Source organism: Neopsephotus bourkii, unplaced genomic scaffold (genome assembly GCF_033783945.1).
Source record: "Neopsephotus bourkii isolate Nb327-2 ecotype Australia unplaced genomic scaffold, CSIRO-AGI_Nbou_v1 NB_168, whole genome shotgun sequence".
NCBI classification, from domain to species: domain Eukaryota; kingdom Metazoa; phylum Chordata; class Aves; order Psittaciformes; family Psittacidae; genus Neopsephotus; species Neopsephotus bourkii.
In genome coordinates, this window is record NW_026900684.1 from 6,246,019 (window position 1) to 6,271,250 (window position 25,232).

Below are 25,232 nucleotides of genomic sequence, written 5' to 3' on the forward strand. Positions count from 1 at the left end.
GAAAGAATATTCAAGGAAGCTTCCAGGTTTAGTCTTATGACAGTGAGAAGGTCCCTCTTGAACGATGATTTCTTTTGCCTTTACACAGGGACACACGAGGAGTCTGTGGCTCTAGGAAAGGTATTTACTTTTACAGATTGAAAGAATAATTTGTGTTGTCTGATATTTGCAGCACTGTTACAGCTCTTAGAATATGAATACTTTGCACTATACGTACATGTGCATATGCATAAAAAATTGCTGTTAATAAAAATATAAATATTTGTCAGAAGTACATTTTAATATTACTTTATGAATATCTACTATACTTGTGACATGTCCTTGCTGCTCACTAGAACTGAAGTGAGAAGTTACTGTGTCTGATATTGCCTGTGACAACTGACATCTCCCTAGGGATAAGGGTGCTAAGCTTTCTTAAAACCACTTACTCTTGCTACCAAAACTGAGCAATTAGAGCTATGTCTCACACTTTGTCTTTTAAGGATGTGGCATGTTTATTACTTGCAAGAGGAAAACTGCTCCTGCAATGATGTTTTAAACTCACTAGGCTCAGACAAAAATCAAAGTGCTGCCTATAAATAACAAAGTTAAATTTGTATACAGCTTCTATCTCCGTAGCATGAGAGCAGAAAAGCTCCAGGCAGAAGGTACTGTTTTCCTGCTCTTAGCAGGACAGAGGCACTATGGAAATTTCAATCAACAGCTTGAAAAAGTTTCCACAAACATTTTGTTTCTGTGCTAACAACCATTGGCTATTGACCTAGATGTTACTATTTAAAATTCAGTTATAAGGCGCAATGGTAAGTTGCAATCTTCAGGACTACAAGACTGACAGCTTTAGGCTTGTAACTTGTAAAGCTATACACTTAGTCCTGCATTGCACATGCCTAACAAGTAAATGCAAAATTCACAGGGGCTTGGAAAAAGACCTCAGAACACTAAGAACAAACCCAAAACTCCAATAACCATGTGCATAAGCGTAATTGGGAAATTGGTCTTCAGCTGCAAAATGGAAATGTAACATTGAATGCATAAAGCTGTCCAATAAAATATATTCATTGCATCAAATGAAGGATATGATAATTACAAGTACTTTCCATAAATCTGAAAAGTAATGTAATAGAAAATAAACAGCCAATAAAATATGAGCAATTTGGAAAAAAATAAGCTATTACTTCTGAAATACAAAATTATATTGGTCTCATTAATCAGTTCAGTGTTGTATTAATGAATGGAAATGACTTCCTTGTAAGGTGTTTCTTTTACTGGGTAGTTTCTTCTACAGTCAGCGTGCCTCCTTTCTACATAACTGAGCAAGAAAACAGCAAAAGAAAACATCTGTAACTAAAAAAATTAAAGGGGTATATGAATTTGAAGGATTATAACGCTAAATATAAACCCCACTGCTTGATTTTCTGTTTTTCATTTTTCTTCGTTTCTTTATCTGATCTTAATATACACTGGGTAATTTGCAGTGTTCTGTTACATAGTATCATATTGCACCTTACATGCAATAATGACATACTGAACATATGGTTGAGAAATCTGATTGAGAAATTCCTAAGACTGATAAACTGATAATATAATCACAAGCAGAATTCTCACAAGTTTCTAAAATATGACAGGAGGTGGGAAAAAAAAGTTATTTTCCTTGTGTTTTAAGAAAAGCAATTTAAATATTCCTCATTCCTTGCCTGGCTTTTTGCTTCATTTCTTTGTTTGTTCTTTTTTTTGGGGAGGTGTGTATGTGTATGTGTGTGTGTTGAGAAATAATAGACTCTAGGCAATGAAATCTCTTAAAAAAGCAATTATCTGGGAAAGGAAAAAACCAAAACAATGGCAAATGTGTAGAGACAACTGCTCAGACATGTCAAAGAGGTTTCTACTAGCATACAAGAAAATTGCAAAATACTGAAGAAAGAATGGTGAAGGACTGAAAAGGGAAGGGTGAAGGCACTCAAGAGGAGAACCTCTGTCCTATGACATAAAAACAGCAGTTACCCTGTTTTTGCAATTTGCTTCAAAGAGCAATTCTGTTTTTGTTTTGTTTTGTTTTCTGACCATGTTCCAGGATGCCTCAGAACTATACTTCCCATATTTTCTCTCCTTTAAACGACTGGCCCAAACCACAGTAGAGCACTGGAAGAGATCCTGGGATCAGTTATCTATGCCACAGACATTCATCTGTTCTGCATCAGGATGCCAGCTAATTCCCTCTGACCACTCGAGCCTTTTGGAAACCACCAGCATAACCAGAGGGCTGCTTTGCAGGGCTGCCATACTCGTGCTTGGAGGGTGTGTGGCTGAGGGCACTGTGTGCCCCAGAGCAGATGGGAAGGCATGTCAGGCCCACTCCAATGCCGCTGGCTGACTAGTCAGGGTTCTGGGAACGCAACTGTTGAATTTATGCTGGGCAAAATTAACTACTGAGCTCTCTGAGGAGCTACATAGCTCCTCCACGTCACAAGGACTCTCAGGCGTGATCTCACTTGCATTCAACGTGGGAGTCACCAAGGCAGCAGTGTGCATACACACACCATAACTATTTGTTAAAGCTTTCATGCAATAGATAAAATGTTTTTTCCCAGCACATCTAAACTCTTTTTGTCCATCAATTAATCATCCATCTCACATGTAGGCAAAACTGTGTCACCACCATTGCAATCATATCCTGATGCCACTCTAATATTATGATCTTTCCACTTCTGTAAAAAGCAGTCTTTTACATACAGTGATGCTGTTGAAGTCCTACTTGCTGACTGCCTGTCACCTTCTGAACAAAAGTACTTTCTCTAATGGGACTACCTGAGCATGAAACACTACAGAGAACACAGTTCCTAAAACTGCTTTCAATAATTCATTTATATCATTCATCTCTTCAGAGAAATCTGCAATTCCAAACTTGACTTTTCTCTGTTAAAAATCTGACTTTTAAAATACCATGTAATAAAATTAACAAAATTTGGAGGGTAAGAAAGTAAGAAACTTACTTCTAAAACATATCCATTTCTACACCAATTGTTAGCTTCAGCTACTCGAGATCTAGACATTTGCACAATACTGTGCGTTATGAGCAGGAATATGAAAACTGTAAAAAGTGGAAATAAAAGAGATGGAGAAAATGGTTGGGGAAAAGCACAAATCCAGATGTTAACTGTCACACAGTAAGCGTAGAGCTGTTTGATAGCAAACACGCATGTTAAAGACTGTGGCATTTCAGGTTAAGTGGGAACATCTCACTGAGAAGTCTGAAAACAGCTAGTCTCTTTAGCAAAAGTGGTCATGTTTCAGGAAGCTAGCGCCATTACCTGTACCAACATCTCCTTCATTTCTGCTTTTAATCCTCTTGTAAGGATATTAGGGTAACCAGGAATCTCTCAGTTCCCTAGGGCAGGACAAACAGCCAGCACCCAAAAGGTTAAGATTATCCTGTGCTGTTAAATCCACCTGAGATTGACACTTTTCTGTATCTTTATCTCCCATTGTCCTCTCTGCAATTGCAAATTCCCCAAATAACCACAGCAGCCATCAAGAGAAAAGGCTGCTAGGTTTTTTTTTGATCAATTTTCATCCCTTCTAACATCTTTCCTGCTGCAGGAGCGTAAAAGGGATCAGAAGCAGGCAGGATGTCTGTTTTCATCCCCAGTTATAAAGGAACTAGATTTCTTACAAGTGTTCATGTTTGTGTTTTTACTGACCTTTCTACAGATGGCTGGGATATTCTGAGAAAAGAAAAGAAGGGTTAAAGAAAATTCTGGACAATAACGGCTGTAATATGGATTAGAAGCATAATTTTTATTTTTTTGTTTTGAAAAACATACATGCTGCACAGCACTCCATTCCTTTAATGTGAAGACACTAATATTAAAACAGAAATATGACATGGTTATTCTAATTATGTAAAACTGTAATTGGCATTTACTGCGTAGGGCTTCAGAGGGATAGAAGCATGTGCTGGAAAGCAGATTTTTTCATTAAATAGCTGCCCCAAGGCAGACACATTCTGAACAAAGTATCTTTTCATGAGCTACACCTGTCCCATGGAGAGAACAACAAAGGGATTGAGGAAGAGGAGATAGGAAGCCTGAACAAGGGGAGAATGATATGAAAAGTGTCCATTAGAAAACACAAAAAAGGATAAAAAGGGAAAGTAGGAAGTGGGATGGAGTGGCATGGTATGGTCCAATAAAGGTTAAATGACTTAATAAGAATAAAAGGCCTTCAAAGAAGAATGGGAAAAAAAAAGAAGGAAAGAAGAAAATTAAAAGAGCACACTTACAGGATGAGAAGGATTAAAACTAAGATAGAGCAAGAGATAAAAGAACAACTGAAATTCTTCAAATGGGAAGTAAAAGGCAAAAAAATCACATCCATGCATACAGATCACTTCAGGGAGCAAAAGGCTCATCCTCATTTGTGTCTGTGTATAGTACATTTGACTGCATGGCATTCTTCAGCACTTTGACTGCTTAAGGAACATTACAGTGATGAGTCATCAGGGATGAAGGTAAGGGCAGAAGAGGCCAGGACATCTCTACTTTCTCATCTACACTTAACCTCTTCCCTGGCTTGCCTCAAGGTGGCTACCAGCAATTAGGCTCGGAAAGTGCTCAGAAAGAGCATCTCCCTGCCTATTTTTCCAAGATGAGGGATGGTATCAGAAGAAAGTGTCTCAAGCTCCCTGTTGTATATGCCCCTAGTGGATCAGGGGATTCAGGTCTGCCTCTCCATTAAGAGATCTGAACACCAGAAACTGATAAAGGATGGCGGATGAACAGTCGCCATTATTCATTCATTTACTTTTCCACATGGGGGAACTGTGCTTATGATGCCTGCTGACACTCCGCAGCAGTAATGTAGCAATAGAAACCATAGTTCATACTATGGTAAACAATAAGTACACGAAGAAAGAGTGATCTAATTTTCTAGTGCCTTCTGTGAATTCAAAATTAGAGCCTTTGATGCATCACCACTTGCCATTGCTCGTATCTCATCGTCACTATTAACAGATATGGCAAGGGGGAACTTGTTTCCCTCCAGAGATTCAGTTATTGCAATGGAAATGGCACACCATTTTAGGATTATTAACCTACAAAGCAGAAGCAGAGTTTTGCTCTTGGGGGCAGAAATCATGGCAAAGAAGCTGTCTATATTTATGTCATCAGAGAGCATGTGTTTGAGTGGCAGAGATGGCAGACCTCCTAGTTTTTACTTTCCTACTCAACATCTCCCAGGGAACCAAACAGAACTAGAGCAGCACTGATGAGGCAGTGAATGAGCACTGAATCCTGAGGTTCCCATACTTCATAACACTTAAGAGCTTTTCCCAAAGGACTTCTGCAGATGCCACTGAATTGTTCAAGTCTTTGTAACCATGGGAGTGAACTTATCACATTTCTTTAAATACGTTTTAATTCCTGTTCTAATCATGGGAGTACACTAATAGGAACCAGAAACAATCATACAGTAACTATAACTTAATTCTGCCAGGATTTAAGCTTTTATTTGCACTTGTATAAATTGAGGGTCATTAACCATCATCACTAAGATGAAAGGCTAGAGCACTGGTAATAGATTATTTAGTATTCACATTTTATTACTTCTGGATCAATGGCAGAGAAAAATTTTATACTAATAACCACACATACACAAAAAGAAAAGCGCTAAAAATCTTTTAATCGTTCTCTGGATTTTCTTTCTGTCTTCCAATTACTTGAACTTTTAGTAGAAGTATCATCCTATCCATCAACTCCAAAATACATACATAAATACCTGCTAGTTTAAAATTCCAGGTGCAGTATTCACAGTCACTGTCTGCTCCTTTAAGATATGACAGAATAGATTAAACCTGAGGCAGAACACCATACAAGAACATCAACATCGCTAAAGCATGCATGAAGGATAGGGAAACTCCCCCGAACTTCTCTAGCACAGAACTGCAGGGTACTTTTAGAGGTGTGTGGCTAAACTTTAAGCATTTTGTTGTTTACTACTTGCATTTTAACTCTCTTAAGGTTATTTTCCACACACAAAAGGGGGAGAAAATAAAATCTGCTTTGGCCATGATCATAAAATTATTTTATGGTAAATAAGCAAAGCTGCACCCAAAGTTCAAGACTGAATCAAAAGAACTTCCAAATAAATTTATTTAACAGAAACTTTGAGCTGAGTATTACTACTGAAAAAGCAACTGGGTAAACCTAGGCAAGCTGTTCTGTTTTACTCTGCTGTTATTCTGCTGGTCTTTCTCTACAACACTAGCCATTTTAATGTCTAGTTAACAGCAAAAATAACTAATAGGGGAGGGAAGAATTTCCCTTTGAGGCTCAAAACAGTGAGTACACTGGCTGATTCCTCGGCCCTGCCCAGGAATGTCCCCCAGGGCCTCCTGCCCCAGAAGGCTTGCAAAGCTGTTTATTCTAGAGGGCTTTTTAGAAGTCAGAAAGGAGGTTTAAAAATATCTAACCCATCCTCTCTGCCTTCGGGTTTACTAGCTTAGATGCATGGCAGCCAGAATTCACTACAATTAGGGGAGACAACAAAGACTTTTAAATGGAAGACTAGATTAAAGTAAAAAATAATCCAACTTGAGCGAGGAAGAGTACTCTACGTGATGCTTTGGAGCATTCTGATGCCAATTATTTTGAGTTATTCATACAAAACTGTAAACAAATGGAAAAATGTTCCATATTACAAGCCACTGATTAAAGGCCTTAAGGAAACAGATCAGGAATAAAAAATACTGCAATGAATTTTGAGAACTATATATTACAGGGCATAAGTAACAACTTTATATTGTATCTCTTTAAAAATGCATTACAAAGACTTGAAAAAGAAGTATTATCTTTGAATTAGTCAGGTAAATATACAAAAAATGATGCATATGTGGAGACACAAGATCTAAAGGACTTGGAAATTGAAGCTTACAAGGAGCCAATTATTATTTCTATCAGTGCATGCTTTTTATCTGAGCATTATTTTATACTCAAGAACATGTCAAGAAGATTAAAATGGTGAACTATTTCCTTCTAATTTTTCAGTACCAGTAAAAATTACTTTAAAGTTAATTAATGAAAAGCAGATCTTTGGACACTTATCACACATTCACAGTCATGGGCACCTTCTTCCCTAATCTACTGCTGCTTTAAGAAACTGTATCTTTCAGCTTTTCCATTTTTATCATCCCCATCTAGAGTGCCTGCTGGCAAATCAGCAGCATGTCGGAAACGGGTGAAGAACATGAAGATATACAAGTGTGAATTTCATGAAGTCTGTTGCTCCCACTATGATAGATACTTTTGGCCAGTAAAACAATGTAAGTACTTAGCTCAAAAACCCCATGTTGTGCATCACATCCCGGTAGCAATTACAGCAAGAGTCCAGCTGTAAAAACCTTATGGAATTGCTGTGTGGATTCAAAGAATCAAAAAGTGTAATTCATTAGAAGTGCTTCACTTGCCTTCTGTAGCATTTTCAATGCTGGTGTACACAGACAGAGGGGTGCAAGGTCATGCCTATCCTCGCCTTTTCACTGCTCACAGGACAAAGCTATCAGAAAGTAACTCAGAGACTCAAGAAATACCACAGACAGTATTTAAAATGATTCCTGAACACCCTCTTGAACACCACTGAGGAAAAAGAAGGGAGCACACAACAAAAAAAACCTTGTAGTCTTTGGACTTCAGAATGAACAATAAGCCCCCATAGACCAACTACTAGCAATAAAATCAAGGGAAAGCTTTACCTTTCTTTGAAGCTTTCTGAAGGAACTAAAAGATTTAAACAGCAGCAGTTGATATTTTGTACTCTGTGATAGCCAAGTCAGCCTTCTGATATTCAGCTATCATAATATGTTTTTGTACAAATAAATTCCGTTACATGTTGTTTGAATAGGTACTGCTGTGTTAAATTAAAGCTTTAAGAAATGCACATAAAGTAATATTTAAAGGAATATTTCATGTGGAGTCTCCAGGTTATGGCAATGATTGGATAAGTTTACTGCTGACTGCTGCAAAACAGACTATGTATCAACACAATGATGAGTTGGACGGATAGCAGAATTTACAGTAAACAGTTTCCTTTTAATTTGCAAGTACCCTGAACTTAAATTATTTCCAAATTGAGGTTTGGGTTTTTTTATGACAACAAAGTATCCTCTTACATACACAGAACGGCTCTTTGATACCGTAACTTGCTGCTGTTATGGGATTTATCTTCAAGAGAAGAATAGCAATAAAGAGACAAATGAATTCAGTTTTCTGTAACCATAGCAGGGATACCACTGTAAACATACAGAATTCCCATGGAAAGAATATTTTTAGTCCTTTATAATAAACAATCAGCAACTTAGCAGACAGAAACATCCTTACATTTTCCTTTTTTTTCCCCTCCTGGCTCAGAGTACGTATCTCATACCTATGAATTCTAACGACTAAAATAATTTTACCAATTACTTTCCTGCATTCCAGTATGCATAGTCAAGTATGTAATGCAATAAACTATGCCTGAATGGTCTGTTTACCCCACAGCAAGTTACAAGGAAAACTCTTTCCCCTTAAAGGATTTGTCTCTTTGGAGCATGCAGGCTGGCAAAAAGCCAAGGGAAGCTGGTGCTTAAGCAACCAAGACTGAGCAGTGCCTGTGTGCATTGCAATTTCAGCCAACCGCAGTAAATGTTATTGGAGTTTTTGTGCTGTAAAATTGCTGCTTTCATGCCCACTGCATCTGACAATAGGAATCCTTGGCCTTGCATGAGAGAGGAAGGCTGATGTGCCTTCTAGTCAGATCTCTCCATCCTTAAAAAGTAGGGTTACTTCTCCTGTGTACTCCTAATGGTTTACTGACAAATAAATTCATGTCAATGCTACATCAGACAAAGAAAGATACTAAATGGAGAAGCCTTTTGTGTATGAGGTTGAAGAGCAGAGAAATCATACTTTAAGCATAGTCCTTTAACTTTTAAAATAATTGATAATATTTAAAAAGATGATGTTAATTTAAAGGTGCCAAATGTTTAATTTTAAAGCAACTTTTAGATAAGCTGTTCCCACAATCAGCCAGTGCACATCTGTTTGTTTTTTGCTTTGTGACTCAAGCACAAAAATCTTCAATACTTCTATGAAAGACTGACAAGCATCTGCCAGCAGAATTTGTGAGTCCTGTTTATTTACAGAGAGAAGCATGTTTAAGGCACTAAAACATCATCCTCCAACTCGCAGCTAGCCAGAACAGAGTTTAAATGGAAGCCAAAAGTCAATGAAGAGACAAATCAGACTTTCACTTCTGCCAAATACTATTTTTTATTTTCTTTTTTTTTTGCTACAGGAACTTTTTCAGCACTATAGAAAAATATCTGTGTTGCAATTACATTAACTCCTGTATTAACCCCTCCTGGTGACTTCCATTTAAACTGACAGCAACCTGCACTTCTCAGTAGTGCAGAACCAGGCCTTAGCAATCATCAGCATTCAGCAGAACTAAGGGATATGTTAGGTACTTCCTGTATTTGCAAAGCTCTCTCTTCAACAGTAACTAAAGGACTCATAGTCCCAGCTGAAGGAAGAGACTTTTCCACAAGCAATAAGACAGGATAGTGCATGTTATCTTTGCTAAATTTATATATTTTGTACCAAGCTGGGAGACATCTGATGCTCTCCAAAGCACCAGAAGATAAAAATAATAATAATAATCATAGAAAAAAAAAAGTAACCAAGATCTTATCAAAACTTCACAGCTGTCAACTCATTCAATATTTCTGGAAGATCTTATGTATTCTCAAAGCTATCAAGGCTTGGTGAACATTAGAGCTGATAAGGGTTTGTAAAGCTGTAGGCTCAGGCTACTGCTACTGAGTGATGAAGAAATGGGAGCATGTTTAAGATCTTCTGTCGCCTTTTCCTAAATAAGGCTTTAAAAAAGAAAAAAAAAAGTGTATTGTGGTACATATTTAAAAATATTAGACTTTTCCCCCAAATAGTGGAAAATCACAAATAACAGAATTCAATATGATTATGCAAGACATGTGTGTCTGATCCTGATCTCACACAAGTTATTTGTTGGGCACTCGCACACCATTTGTACCTCTGGAAGTCAGCCTAAGCAGCAGCTGGGTAAAGTCCTCACTTTGTGATTTATAAGGAAAATAAACTGCCTGTGTGACTGTTTCCTTCTCCTTTTACCTTCTGTATTACAAATTAACTTCTACCATAAATTTATTAGAGCCTACTTTTCCCCACAAGAGCAGTACATCCTCGTTCCTGTTTGTGCCTTCAGGATTCTGCCATTAACAAACTGCGACAGAATTTAAATTCAAACTCCTTATCTTGCCATTAGGAATGTCTGTTCTGTAATCAAGCTAGTCAAGGAAAGGATGTGTGTGAAAGCACTGGCAAGCAGGGAAGGGATGTATTTTTGACTCTCATGTTCATCTATACTGCCAGGTACACGGTTGTTCAGTTTAAGCTATCTGACATTTGGATGCAGCTTTCTTCCTCTGACAAAACTAGGTTCTGTTTTTGTATCTCACTGTATTTCAGAATCAATTTATCTCCACAGATTTTCTTACTGTGCATGAGTTTCTGTAATATGATTTTTAATGGGGAAGGGAGGAGGGGAAGAAATGTCTCTACATCAGATCATATCTGCAGTACGATACACAGTTGGCAGGTTGTCCCATCTGGCATGCATTTGAGTATAAGACGGATAATTTGTCACTCTGAATCCTTTGATTTGTGAAGAGGCCGAAATCATCTTTGGAAAGATATTTTGCAGCTAATGATACAGGAGGTGTGGGGGAGACTGTTCTTTGAAGGCTACAAAGGCCACAATCTGAGGAGAAATAATTGGTCTTGGCTCCTCTATTAAGTAACAGAGATCGAAAACTACAAAAATCTTTAAGAGAAAAACATGACTTACAGCAATCAGACATGAGAACTAATTGGCCACCACTTTGCAAAATTTGATTTTGGAGGGGTGAGGGGATTTTCGAGGGTGAGATTGGGGAGCTGTAATTTGCTCTTGGCAAACAGACTGAATGCTTAATTAAACTGAACAAATGTACATTTTTGTACATTAAGGGAACAATGTTGACAGAAGTTTGGCTTAAAAACCAAAGAGAGAAGATAAAGAGACGGATTCATGAAATTGAAATCAAATATCAAAAAGGGATCAAAAATAAATTGGCTAGCGTTCAAGACACAATTTTTTAAGTTTTAAAAGCAACTATATTTGCCCCAAGCACATGGAACAGATAAATTTGTTGATATGTACCTAAAGGATATTGGCTTTCCCGCGTTGTCTAATTCTTGACTGTAAGAGATTGAATGCTTCTGTAGCTACCGAGGAAGCCTGCAAGCACTGCTACAGTGGTTGAAATACAAGAGTGGCCAGCCTCAGAAATAAGTCAGCATGTATTTTTATTACCATGAACTTACTCCATGTTTACAGAAAGCTTGTCAAATGCTTCTATTCAGCATCATGGGCATCCTGAATTTATGGGCAGCAAACATTTTTGCTTACAGAATATTTACATGAGTGTGAACATGCCCAGAAGATACTGGCAAGCTTATTTTCTAATTCTGCAGGACATAACATGGTCCAGCAAGTGGCAAGGGAAAGTGGCTGTTTTGCAAATGATTTATTGTGGAAGATGTGGACAATTTCAGAATGAACTCTGGGCTACAGGACAAATTGTGGTTTTCAGTTACATTTAAGCAGACAATGCACAGAAATGTGCACGCTGCTAATGAAACACATTTGCCATAGCTTAGTATGATAACCTGTTATAAACTACAAACTCATGTATACCTGATTGAAAGTGCATGCGGATATATCACTAGAAAAGCTCCAGGAGGTTACCTCAGCCCACCTTCTCCTAAAAGAATGTATGTTTGTTCTCTGCAGTGTGACTGACGTTTTTATTTATTTTAATTTCATGCCACAAAGTGGCAGTGCTGCTGTCACTTCCCTTGGGATAGAGTTAGATATCTTAATACAGTTCACTGTTAGTTTTCCCTGATAATGAGCCAATCTTTCCTTTTTTACATCCCATTGCTTTTAGTTGTAGCTCTATATGGTATACAACATGCCCCATTCCACCTTGGGTTATTGGTTTCTCTTTTTCAGCACTTAATTAGTGCTTAGGCTATTTGCTGAATCAGTTTTATTCTCTCACCTATTCTCATATATTAATACCTCTAATTGTTTTCATTCAAATATATCTGAACACTAAATAAATAATAATTCTAGAAGTAATAAGAGAATTTGACAGGAACTTTGAAAAAGCAAGAGGCCCAAATTCAAAATGTATATTCCATGGATGTCATGTCTATGATTCTGTGTTTGCTGAGGTTTTTGTACATCCAGCTAAAGTTGTACTTCTGAGACCATGTTGCAGACTTATGTCTGATTAAACTTCTCTATCACTGTTTCTCCTCAGATTTTTCCTTAATATTCTGCATCTGACACCATCTTACAGTTTTCAGTTCCAATTTCACTTTATTAGTTTCTGGCCATACAATTAATGATCTTTCCTTGCTCTTCTCTATTAACATTTTGTCCCCAGTTGGCACTCAAAACTCTCAACTATTTAGCATCATTAGGAAATTTTATTTGTGCCATTTTTACTCTTTCATCCATATAACTAATGATGATGTTAAATGAAACCAAGATTATAGCATATCTCCACAATGTTCTTCAATACAGCTACTCCTAGTTTGATCTATTATTCTTAACTTATTATCACAGACTATTTAAAACCAAACAGGTCTGAAATCATTTTTCAAGCAACATGTCTTAGGACCAGTGTCAGACCTGAAGACAAATTGTATATACTGATACAATGACAAAACTTAATTTATCATCAAGTATAACATAAGGGATAAAAAAGACTCATTAGACAACGTGAAAGACAACAATGAAAATAAGGTGTATTGATACCCATGGAGTTTCTGGGGAATCCAGATGACTGCCAGTTCTCAGAATGATGAAGAGAAAAAGAAGCAAGTTTATACTTCACCAAAGTAAAACCCAAATAGCTTTTAAGCGTTCAATCTCACACCATTATATCCGTGTTTCCTTCTTCCCTAGCACTGCTTTCCCCTCTCCTTTTGCTCCCCAATAATCAGAAATTATCAACAGGTAGGTGACCGCCTGGATGCTAAGTTCTAGTTCAGTAGTACATCCAGCGTTCCTTGTGGAATAACCATGGCAAAGCAGGGATGGAATAAGGGCTGGGAAGTGTTTTGTAGGTAGTAAAGCAGAACTGCCAGAAAGTTACATGAGGTACTTCCCAGATGTTGACTATGACTCAATTTGCTGTGGGTCTTCAATATTCACAGGTTATTTTCAATCTTCTCATGAGCTAGTGGGATATGAAGAGGGAAATCATATTATCCTCTTCCTACCCTCAAAGGAGAAAGAGTAAGAACTGCAAGGGAGGAAAGGATGCCTTAAAGTCACTTGCTTCTTCCAGTAACTTAACAAAAATCCCTGTGTGTACTTCAATTCACACTTTAATTTCATTTGCTTCTGGTGGAAAGGAAGTGAAAAGAGAAAATGGCAGACTGCTCACTTATGGTGGTTATACATTAATTGAGATGTCTACGAGGAAAAGAAACCCACAATAGTTACAGGCAAAATCAGAAGTGTAAAAAGTCCAAAAAAAAAACCCTAACAAAATTTGCACCTATGCTTTGTACATATGTTTCATCTGGTTATTACTGCTGCCAGGCTTGAGCATTTGGCCTATATTCTCTCAGGTGCTTGTACAAAAGGAAAAGGTTCTAACTTGCTACCTTGTACAAATTAAATCTTCAAACACACTGTAGAAACGCTGCTGTGAAATACATCTTTCTCTATTTTGCATTTGACAGCTCTACCATAATATTTCCAATTTAGGGGATAAAAATCCTCAAATCTGTATTCCTAATTCAGATTCATCTACATTGTCAGTAGTAAGCATTAACATTTAACTATTATCTTTTCTTCATAGTCTCTGCTTAACCTGAGAATTTAGCACCATATTTCTCATTATAACATCTGTATTGCAAGATAAAGTACTACTAAGTTTCAGCAAATTCCTCTCCAAATTCTAACTAAACTGTAATTTTTGGTTGAAAAAGATAAAGAAGCTTATCCAGATGCTTAAATACAGACTTTACATGACTTTCAACTGCTTATAAGCAGACTTCATTACATAAAGAAGCCTGATCTACCTCAGTCACATTCAAGAATCCTCCCAGCTCCTAGCTCACTCTCCCTCTTGCTTATATGACAGCAGGCAGATTCAGATGCCTTGTTTCTTTCAAACCAGTTCATTCCTCTTTCTAAAAACAATAAACCTAGTAATTTTTTCTGAAATCGCTAGACAAATAAGCTGACTGCTGGAACAGAGTCAGTATACTGAGCTGAACCATGGAGAAGAGGAACAAGTAGAATAAACTGGAGGTGCTACATGAAGGAACACTATTACAACTGATGGTCCTAAAATTTATGTGCTCCTGATATTTACAACCTATTAGCATACTGCTTTTAGAGAAACGAAATGATTCCTAGCAAACTGTCCACACTTAATTTGCATTTTTAATGCTACTAGCAACACTTCAATGAAGACCTTTCCTTCTCATGTGGTAAGCGTTTGATAGCTGACTTTCATAATTCTCATTTCTCTCTTAGCTAATTCCTCAAATGAAAACTAATTCCCATTGGTTAACAAAACAAAGTAATCAAACCCAAAAGCTTAGGTTGGTATCATTCATTCTAAATACATAATCAGATTTTCAATTTTCAGGGAGTTGATCAAATAAACTACATTGATCAAATGAACTCAAACTAAAGGAAAACAAACATGTTTGAATAGACTAAAGAGAGGGTAATTTAACTTGCTATTCACATACAGTCAATATAACTGAAAACAGTTCAATAATAATTGTTTTCTGACAGTACCTTTTTTATTCTGACCATTTCAAAAGCCATCCCTGCATGCGCTGCCAATATAAACACTGGACAAAGTCATCCAAAATATGGCACTGGAGCTATTTTGTACCCATTAACATTAGATAGCATTGAACGCTGAATTCATTCAGATGCAAAAAAAAAAACAAACATGAAAACATCCCTTCCTTCTGTGAAACACATGCTGTATTGCTTACCAATTTAGCTAAAGAAAATACAACACTCAAAACTGTAGCAAAGGCCATGATTAAATGATACTTACGTCCTACGGTAGATTTTGAGAGATCTACATACTAGTAAAAAGTTTATGCAACCACGCAAATCATTGAGTAGAAGGAAGTTGTAGCTATTAACTTAGAAACCTTTAGCTTAATTATGAAAATCTGCTCTTGCCCATTTTACAATGAATATATTTTTCCCCCATCAATAGGCCAAATCATAAGATTGATAAGAAACCAATCATAAGCAAATCAAGTACATATTCCAAGTACATATTCATGTAGTGCTGGATAAAAGCATCCTTTCTTCAAGCAGTGCAAACCCTGACCCTGCAGCTGACCAGATGGATGAAAGAGCACTACCAGAACACCTACGGTATTCTCCTTGTCCAGCAGAAAAGCAAACAAACCCTACTTAAATTCCAGCAACCAGAAATATAGTACCTGTGGTTAGCAATTTGAAGCACTTCTAAAAACAAGTCTAATCTTGCGGAGAGAGAGAAAGATCATTAGCTGTATTATATGACTGCCAGCATTACTAGATTATGACTGTATATATTGATCTAATACTTTGACAACAGTAATCAGAAATTGCAAGCACTACTTCTGCATATATATGCTGAAGGGGTGAAACTCAGAAATTTGCAGATAGACAAGGAAGCACAGCATGAAAAGAGTGGTAAGGGGAAAATGAATATACAAGAATATACAAGGTTTTCCTTCGGCTTAGGAAAAACCTTACCAAGAACCATTCTCTCAACACACACCACAGTGTTAACTTCTGACATGCTTGCTATCAAACCCTTCCCTTACTTTGTCCTGCTAAAAGGCCAAGACTTGACTACCCATGGTATCAGCTGAAATATTTTGGCTAATCTGGAGTGAAAGGGGTTAAGGAACATTCCTCAAAGGTAGCAAACTCAGACTGGCAAGCAACTGTTAGAAAATTCTAAAATGCAGAGGAATGATGAGCACTCATTTACTAGCTTCCTAAGAGTTTTTCATTTGCAGAGGAAGGGGTGGTGGATACAGTAATCTAAATGTATTGATTTATTGAACTAAACCAGGCTGCCTTTTGGATAATGCATACATTTTCTGACAGATTTCATATTCCTAGACATAAAGGAAAGCAGACATCTTCATAACAAACCCCAGTTATGACAATATATTACCATTCTTTTGGACTTATTTACAGATTAAATACTGAGCAAGCTGAACATGCACAAATAAGTTATGCAAAAAAGATCTTAATGCAACCCCTTAACATGAGGCAAAATAAAAAAAAGGTTGTCAAATTCACATACATAACTGCTTTTAGCAGATTGGCCTTTTAGACACACCACCAAAGTTGCACTCAAAGCTAGGGGTTCGCTCTGCAAAATAATTCTGTCCAACCAACTGATGTGCAATCTCTAGGAAAATAGTTCTCCCTCTAGTGGTTCACCTGTAACAAGTTTTTTATAACCAAAAGACACAAATGGTTCTTAGAAAAATGAAGAGGCTTTTGCCAAGCTTTGCTGATCTACTGAGGTAGAGCTGTGAACTAACAAGGTATTCTTCCAGTCTGCCTACCCCGAGAAAATTTGCTCAATCATGCAACAAAAATGGAACCCTGCAGCTATTATTTTGTATGGGCTTTTTTTTTTTTTTTTTTTTTTTTAAGAAGGCAAAAATGTGGTTTCTTAGAGCATGGTGTGTAAATGGGCACACCCCATGTCATTTCTGTTGGTTACTCATACTGGCTAGGAAGATGAGAAACATGGAGACAATACATCTCAGAAGCTACCACTGCCTTCCCTCACCAGGTAGTTCTCTTCCTCTAGATTTTTTTCCTCAACCTATAGTGCCCTATCCAGTAACACACAAATACAGTTTTCCTGCCCCATGGAAACTAAAGGAACAGCTGGAATCTGCTGAATCTGATGAGGTAGTAAAAGATAAATTTTACATTATTCTGAAGCTAAACATCACTAAGTTTAACCAACTTCAGCCTACCCTTGAAAAAGTACAACTAAAGGCTATAAATTACATTACATAATACATTACTAAAGGCTATTGCTTCATGTAAATATTGCATTTTAAAATAAATGACCTTCTATGTATTAGATGTTACTTTCTACTCTTGCTTATCCTACAGTAAAGTAGAAACATCATTTGTAACATTTAAAGGAAAATCAGTTTAAAATACAAAGTAATTTTGATATCTTTAATTTTTATTAGGTAATTTTGTAAGAGCATGGAAAATAAAAGGGTATTCAAACTATGGACAAAGTGTCTTCTTACCATGACCTGGGACAGACACTGAAATAGTACCAGTCTGTACTAGATATGAGCTGGCAGTATAGTCCTCATCTGTATCAGAGTCCTGAACTGGCTGGCTGGCATTATTACTTAATAACCACCTCTGGTTGTCATGGAGATTGGGTGATGGAGGAGGGGAGTGCAAATGTTCAGTAACGGATGGACTAGATGAGGAGGATGGCATGGGAGGACCTATGAAAAGAAATAAAAAAATATATAAAATATGGGTCAAGATCTCACATGAACAATAAATCATTTATTATTTGCATCACTGAAAGGTGAATAGTCTACTTCAAGCAATAAAGAAGCCAACAAAGAAAGTATGACAACTGCTTGCAATAAACTCATTTAAGTGCTGTAGGAAACATAACAGAATGCGATGACTTGTTACTTCAGTGTCTCTCACTACCTGACATCCCAGTGCCTCTGAAACACAATGACAGAGGAACAGGCGCCAACTGAAATATTTGTCTAAAACCATTTGGAAAATACAGTATTTTCTATTTTTCAAGATTTTAAGCAGAAGTACTGAAATGTGTGGCCAAATACAGGGTCAGCAGGACATTCCTGTCTAAAATCCACTTCTGGAGAAAAATAACACAGGTAACTAAAGTAACAGTAACAATTTTCCACACTCACATATACCAGAAAACTCACAGCCCTAAATTTCAACCATTGGAGTTATTCTGACAGGAATTTAAGTTTTCAGCAGAGTTTCTCAGACATATATAGTATTTAAAACCTATTAAAATGTTTCACCTGTCAAACCTGAGTCCATCTGCACGACTGTTTTTAAAACATGCATACAGAATGACTACATCCCATTTCTACATCTTGGAAAGTATCATAACAGCATTATAAAGATAGATTTAAATAAAGCTTTAGGATATTACTTTAGCATATTTTGTCCTTCAATGAAACAGTGAATAAACCCAGCAATCAACAGAGAGATACCTAATTTACCTTATGAATATATTGGGCTTTTGTACTATTTAGTGAGCACAGATCTAACTCTGTTAACAGACTGCTGGACTACTTTTGAATAAAGTATTTTGTTGCCTGTAGGTGGGGAATTGCACCAGAAAATGAAGCAGTTAACGTACTTTATGTTAAAATAATTAACCTGCATGGATACCATTCATAACTAAGAGTCTAAATTTAAATTAAAGGAAAAAAGTCGGCTTTGGTTTTTTTTTTCTTCTCATCATGTAATGATTTGTTTTTATGACACTCAGTAGTACAGTTATGCTGGAGAGCGGCAGCACCTCTTAATGTTTTTAAGTTTAATACCATAAATCCTATTGGCACCAATAGCTTGATTTACCTTTCCTCAGTCTCCCTTGTACATTGCTAAAATTATGCTGATGTTTAATTATTTTTCTATCATTTTCAGTTTATTCCATCTTAATAACTTATAGAGCTCTAAAACAAGTTGCTAAGTCCTAATCAATTGGTTTTCCTGGAAAGTAACCCATGACAGCCTTACCATAAACTGCTTAATTCTTTCACACATCATTTACCTGCTCTTAAACAGCACAATTTAAGACTCAGATATGGTTCTGGATGGAAAGCTAGCCCTTACTATTGCTCAAGTAACTCCTGTGTGAAACTGAAGGTTTATAGCTAGGGAAATTACAAGGATAGGGGATGACATTTTACAGGTCTCACCTTGGGAATTTGGAAGTAGAGAATGAGCACATTTTCAAGTTTAAGATACAGTTCCACCAGATTTTTTGGCTACACTTGGTTTTTTTACATTGTTTGCTTCAGTAACTTGTACTTGTGGTTATTTCCTGAAGGAGTGTTTAATACATTATTCATGATGTACCCAAACAGATTTAGATCTTTCATTTTCAATTGATACCAGTAATAGTTATCATTCTGTTTTTTGGTGGGGTTTTTTTGTTTGTTTGTTTGGGGTTTTTTGGTGGTTTTTTGTTGTTTGTTTGTTTGTTTTTTGTTTGTTTTAATACAAATCAGCTCTTTTTTAGCTTGAAACAAATTTCCTTTACTTGTTTTGGACTTTCTTGACTAGAGAGGAGGTCTATAGTAATATGTTCCAGATGAATAGTCTGAAGCAAATCTGCATTTCAGTAATGCCTATGGATGTTACGCACAACACTGTTCTCAATATGCTTCCTCTCTCCTTCTCAATTTACGCTCATTAACTTTCATACACAACAGAGCCTTGATTACACAAGCCATAATCATACAAAATATTGTTTCCTGAAAATGTGTCATGTCCAAGCTTCCTTAATTATCTTGTGAATTCACTCATTTATCCAAATTTATTAATTATCTCAGTGCTATGTGGCTTGTTGCAAGTGCACTGCACCAGTGAGTAGCCATCCGGAAAGAGCATCGCTTGGGTGTTCTGGCTTACCGAGTTTCTCAGTACAGAAAACACTTTGTGTCAGGTGTGGGGTTGACGCATGGGTCCATTAGCAAAACTCCCACTGCTACATTCAGTGGGACTAGATCTCTGCTACTACAAAAATCATGTGATTTCTACCAGGAAATCATTCAACTTTGGTGATCTGACTTTTATAAATAAAACTGAGTCTGGCAGACAGGTCCTAGAATCATAGGATTGTTTAGGCTGGAAAAGACCATGGAGTTCAGCCATTAAACCTGCACTGCCAAGTCCCCCACTAAATGATGTTCCTAAGCACTACATCTGCATGTCTTTGAAATACCTCAGCAATGGTGACTCAACCATTTCCTCTGGGAGCTTGTTCCAATAAACCTTTCCCTGAAGAAGTATTTCCTAACACCTGATCTAAACCTCCCCTGGCATAGCTTGAGGCTGTTACCTCTTGTCCTATTTCTTATTACTTGGGAGAAGAGGCTGACCCCACCTCACTACAACCTCCTGTCAGATAGCTGTACAGAGCAATAAGGTCTCCTCTGAGCATCCTTTTTCTCCAGGATAAACAACCATGGTTCCCTCAGCCTCTTAAGACTTCTGCTTTAGACCCTTCACCAGCTTTGCTGCCCTTCTTCAGACATGCTCCAGCAATTCAGCATCTTTCTTGCAGAGAGGGGCCCAGAACTGAAAACAGGATTCGAGGTGCAGCCTCACCAGTGACAAGTACAGGAGGACAATCACTTCCCTAGTCCTGCTGGTCACACCATTTCTGATACAGGCCAGGATGCAGTTGGCCTTCTTGGCTGCCTGGGCACAAGCCGGCTCATGTTCAGTGGCTATCAATCAGCACCCCCAGGTCCTTTTCCTCCGAGCAGCTTTCCAGTCATTCTTCCCCAAGCCTGTAGTGTTGCATGGGGTTGTTGTGGGCCAAGTACAGGACCCAGCACTGAGCCCTGTCTAACCTCATACGATCAGCCACAGCCCATTGATCCAGCCTGTACAGATCCCTCTGTAGACCCTTCCTACCCTCAAGCAGATCAACACTCCCACCCAGATTGGTGTAATCTGCAAATTTACTGAGGGTGCACTCCATCCCCTTGTCGAGATCATTAATAAAGATATTGAACAGAACTGGCCCCAGTACTGAGCTCTGGAGAACAACATTGGTGACCACCTGTCAACTAGACTTAACTCCATTCACCACCACTCTTTGGGCCTGACCATCCGGACAGCATTTTATCCAGCAAAGAGTACACCCGTTCAAGCCATGAACAGCCAGTTTCAAAGGAGAATACTGTGGGAAACTGTGTCAAAGGCTTTATTAAAGTTTAGGCAGACGATATCCACAGCCTTTCCCTCCTCCACTAAGCAAGTCACCTCATCATAGAAGGAGATCAGGTTAGTCAAGCAGGACCTGCCTTTAACATACCCATGCTGACTGCACCCGATTACCTGGTTGCTCTGTACATGCCATGTAATGACACTCAAGAAGATCTGCTCTGGATCCCACATCCAGCCCTTCTTGTAGATGGCATCACAATTAGTAACATCTGGTCAACTACGGTCTCCCCAGTTAGCCAGGGCTGCTGACAAATAATGAAAAGTGGCTTGGTGAGCACTTCCACCAGCTCCCTCCATACCGTTGGGTAGATCCCATCCGGCCTTATAGACTTGTGTGTGTCTAAGTTGTGCAGCAGCTCGCTGACCATTTCCCCTTGGATTATGAGGGTTTTATTCTGCTCCTGTTCCCTGTCTTCCAGCTCAGGGGTCTGGGTACCCAGAGAAAAGTGGCCTTACCACCAAAGACTGAGGCAAAGATGGCTTTAAGTACCTCAGCCTTTTCTTCATCCTTGGTCACTATGTTTCCCCCTGCATTCTATAAAGGATGGAAATCCTCCTTAGCCTTCCTTTTGTTGCTTTCTTGTGACAAGGTTACATGGTCTGCAGAGAAAAGGGAGCTGGTTATATGAGCCAATTCTTCACAATACAGCTGGGGTTCGTATTTCTGTACAACTTCATCCAGTACTGGCAGACTTCTGCAGTGATTCCAAGTGAAAAGACAGATAGCTATTAATACTGCCATTTATAGAATAAGCTAGATGTTAAGAAAAAAAAACACCTTAACACACTAGAAAGAGAGATCATAAGTGATGTGCATATTCCTCCTCTTTTTTTTTTTCCATACATGGAATGAAAGGCATTTAAAAATATTTGGTAGTATCTCTTACTGAAGTGTTAGCAAACACATTCATAAATCACAAAAATCATTAAGTATGATAAAAGCCAATTATATTGATTATTGGCACTTTTTCCATACAGCTTGGAGGCACATGACAATGCATAAGAATATTTCATTCTAAGGAAAACCACAAAAACACAATATTAATTCCCCTCCCCCAATCTGCTTCTTTTGGTATGCACCTAGCAAAAAAATTTTTGTTCTTGCTTTGACTTTCTTGCCCCTACTTTAAAAAAGAAAATGTTCTTGTTTGGACTATGTGACTTTGATATAGGATAGTCGCTATTTTCCATGAGAAAGCATACTGGGCTTAAGGGTACTTAAATCTCATCTTCTAGGTTAGCTATGGGGATAAATATGCTTTAATTTTTTGGCATTTTTATAATACACAACTTTCAGTTCTCTTTACGTACTTCCAAAAAAGTTACCTCACATGACACCCCGAAATATTTGTGACAAATAGAGGCAAACTCCAGCAGGAGCAGAATCAATATAGCAATATGCTAAGATGTGAATAAAATTTGTAAGGAAATAATATGAGCCTCCAAAGAAAGTAAAACCCAAAGAAAATTGGCTGTAAGAACAACATTAAAAATGAAATACACCTGAGTTAATAATGGGTGCATTAAATACATATTTACAGGGTCATTATGTAAAAATATAATTGTACTGCTCTGTGCAAAGATCAAAGCTGATTTAAAAGTATAAAAGTTGGAAGCAGACCTCATGTCACATATGGAAAAGCTGAAAGGAATAGGTATGATAAGTGCAAGCCATAAAAACCAGAAAATACACAATGGATTGGTAGTAATGGGAGGCACAGGGATGCATGGAACTTTCTATATTAAATCTACTAAGGCTTAAGTAGGTCTAAGCCTGAGCTTCCAGCAATTGCTGGTGGCTAACACCACAGGTATGAGAGCTGGGAAGAGGGAAGCAAGGGGGGCTACCAGAGAGAACAGAAAGGGTCAGAGCACCATAAGGCAGAGCTGTGCCTTCAACCCCAGTGTCTCAGGGACACTTCCACCCAGCAACAGCCCAGAGCTTAGCTGCATACAGGTTGCAAACACACTTCTTGGAAAAAAAAAAAAAAAGAAAGAAAAAGAAAAAGCCATTAGCAGCACTTACACTTATTTAGATCACATTATGAAGAATGACTCCAACAACTGCTCAGCTTTCATCTTTTATCTGTCATCACATGCTAAAGAAGCACTTGGCTTCAGCACCAACAGGTGGGTATATGAATTACACACTGCATCTTCACTAGATGTATTTTAGAGAAAATAGTATTGGGCACTTTTGGAACATGGCATTTAGGAGAAAAGTAGGATGGAAGAGAAGCATCAGTAATGAACTCCTGCTGTTGCAGGGTGGGTGGGTGGGAATAGATGACCCAGAAAGCCTCTGCAGAGCCCCAAAATGCATGCACTCACAAAAACCTCCCAACAGAGTCAAACTCTCAAAACAGAGACATTTTGCTGGCAATATGATACAAATAAGAAAGGGAAAATCTTGTTTATTTTATTTTTTAATTATAAATCTACACATTCTTAAGATCATATTTTAGTTCATGAAAGTCTTTGTTGCTTCATGAATTTCTTTAACATAGCACTTCTGTTCACATATCAGATTAGTTCTCAAAACCTGGCATTATCAATTCACTTCCCATAAGATGTATTGTGAATTACATACTTTGCAAAAGTTATCTTAATGTAAAAATTTGAAAGGCCATTATTTTCATCTCAACAGGATGCATAAATCCTATACCTAACTCTTAACACACAACTCTGATTTCTGCTTAAGGCAATACCGGAGTAGACAGCTCTGTTTAGGCTGTTTAGCTATGCAGAATAGTGCATTTTTCCTTTCAGAGTCTTGGCAGCCCTTGTCACTGAGACTGAAGAAAAGAATTCCTCTATCTGCATCTCAAAGACAGAGGGGGAGAGTCTTATTTTGAAGTTAGTGGTAAAGAGTACTTACTGACTTCAATGTCAGTAAGAAAATGCTATTAAATTACAAATTACAACGAAGGTATCTCCTTTCTTTTCTTAAATTAATGGGCTTTTGCTGGTGACTTCATGGAAACGAAGAATTCATGTTATGTTAAATGGTACTATTATGTCATACAAACCCTAAAACATACCACATACTGTGGAAAAATATGTTATACATATAATGGTTTACTAACAGTAGCTATATATATATCCATATATCTCCATTTTGTACTTTGTTGTACACAGGTTGTCTTTGTTTTTTTTTTGTAAAACTGGATATTTTAAAACTGGGATCAGACAGGCAATGATTTGTGAAGGTCAGAAATAACGTCTCTTCTGGCTAAATTAATTAGAAACCAAAACACTTTCAAACAGCAGAAGGACACTTACAGCCCTTCTCAATCAAGCTGAGATGACTCTTTGCAATCTGTCCTAGGACTTCCCAGCATGCTGAAATCTGTACCTTGCTCCTGTTAAATAGGGAACCTATATCCTCCTAACAAGTTTACTGACTATCCCGAATTTTCAATTTCTAAGGTTGCTAACGTGAACCTCCTCCCTTGCCTCCTCAAACCTGCTATGTACTACCCTAAGTGACAAGATTTTGGACCTCTTCTTCTCTGCATATAACACAGTAAGTTGGTAATAAGTGAATTTTAATTGTAAACTCATTTTTTATCATGGACTCCCTGTATGCTTTCCAACCTGTATGACTTGGCATTGGCATTTATCTCTCTGCTGGATACTGCAGCCTTCTGCAGCCAACCTGCAGTGACAGCTCTCTCTTAATTAAAACTCTACATGCAAATAGAACTCCTGAAAAGTGGTGTGGCATAGCACAGAAAGAACCATTACTTATAACCAGCACAGTTCTTTTCAGATACTTATACCAGAATCAACCATTGTAACTACTGTGAAGATCTCCCCAAGGAAATACATGCATAGACAGTCTTCCAAATATGTATGCATGCACATATACAGACACATAAATAAGACTGTATAGATCCATCTATAGCAAAACACACTCCATTGAGAAAAACTATTTGCCAAGAACTCTATTAAAAGTAAATTGTTTCAAACACATTAAAAAAATGCTTGAATTTTCTACTGTGGGGTTTCCTTTTAATTTTTGCTTTGCTTTGTTTGTACACGGTGGAAAA

At 37.6% G+C, this 25,232-nt stretch overlaps 1 protein-coding gene across 6 annotated transcripts in view; it reads right to left on the bottom strand.

Moving 5' to 3' along the window:
- The window catches only part of TENM3 (teneurin transmembrane protein 3), a 1,300,329-nt gene that overhangs the window by 157,520 nt on the left and 1,117,577 nt on the right, over positions 1 to 25,232 (bottom strand). For 4 of the 6 annotated variants that reach the window (XM_061372205.1, XM_061372214.1, XM_061372222.1 and 1 more), the window contains one exon: positions 17,454 to 17,663. The exons of the other annotated variants lie outside the window; for them this stretch is intronic. In XM_061372205.1, coding sequence (XP_061228189.1) covers positions 17,454 to 17,663 — 210 coding nt within the window. The remainder of the gene's footprint in view (positions 1 to 17,453; positions 17,664 to 25,232) is intronic. 6 annotated transcript variants of the gene reach the window in all.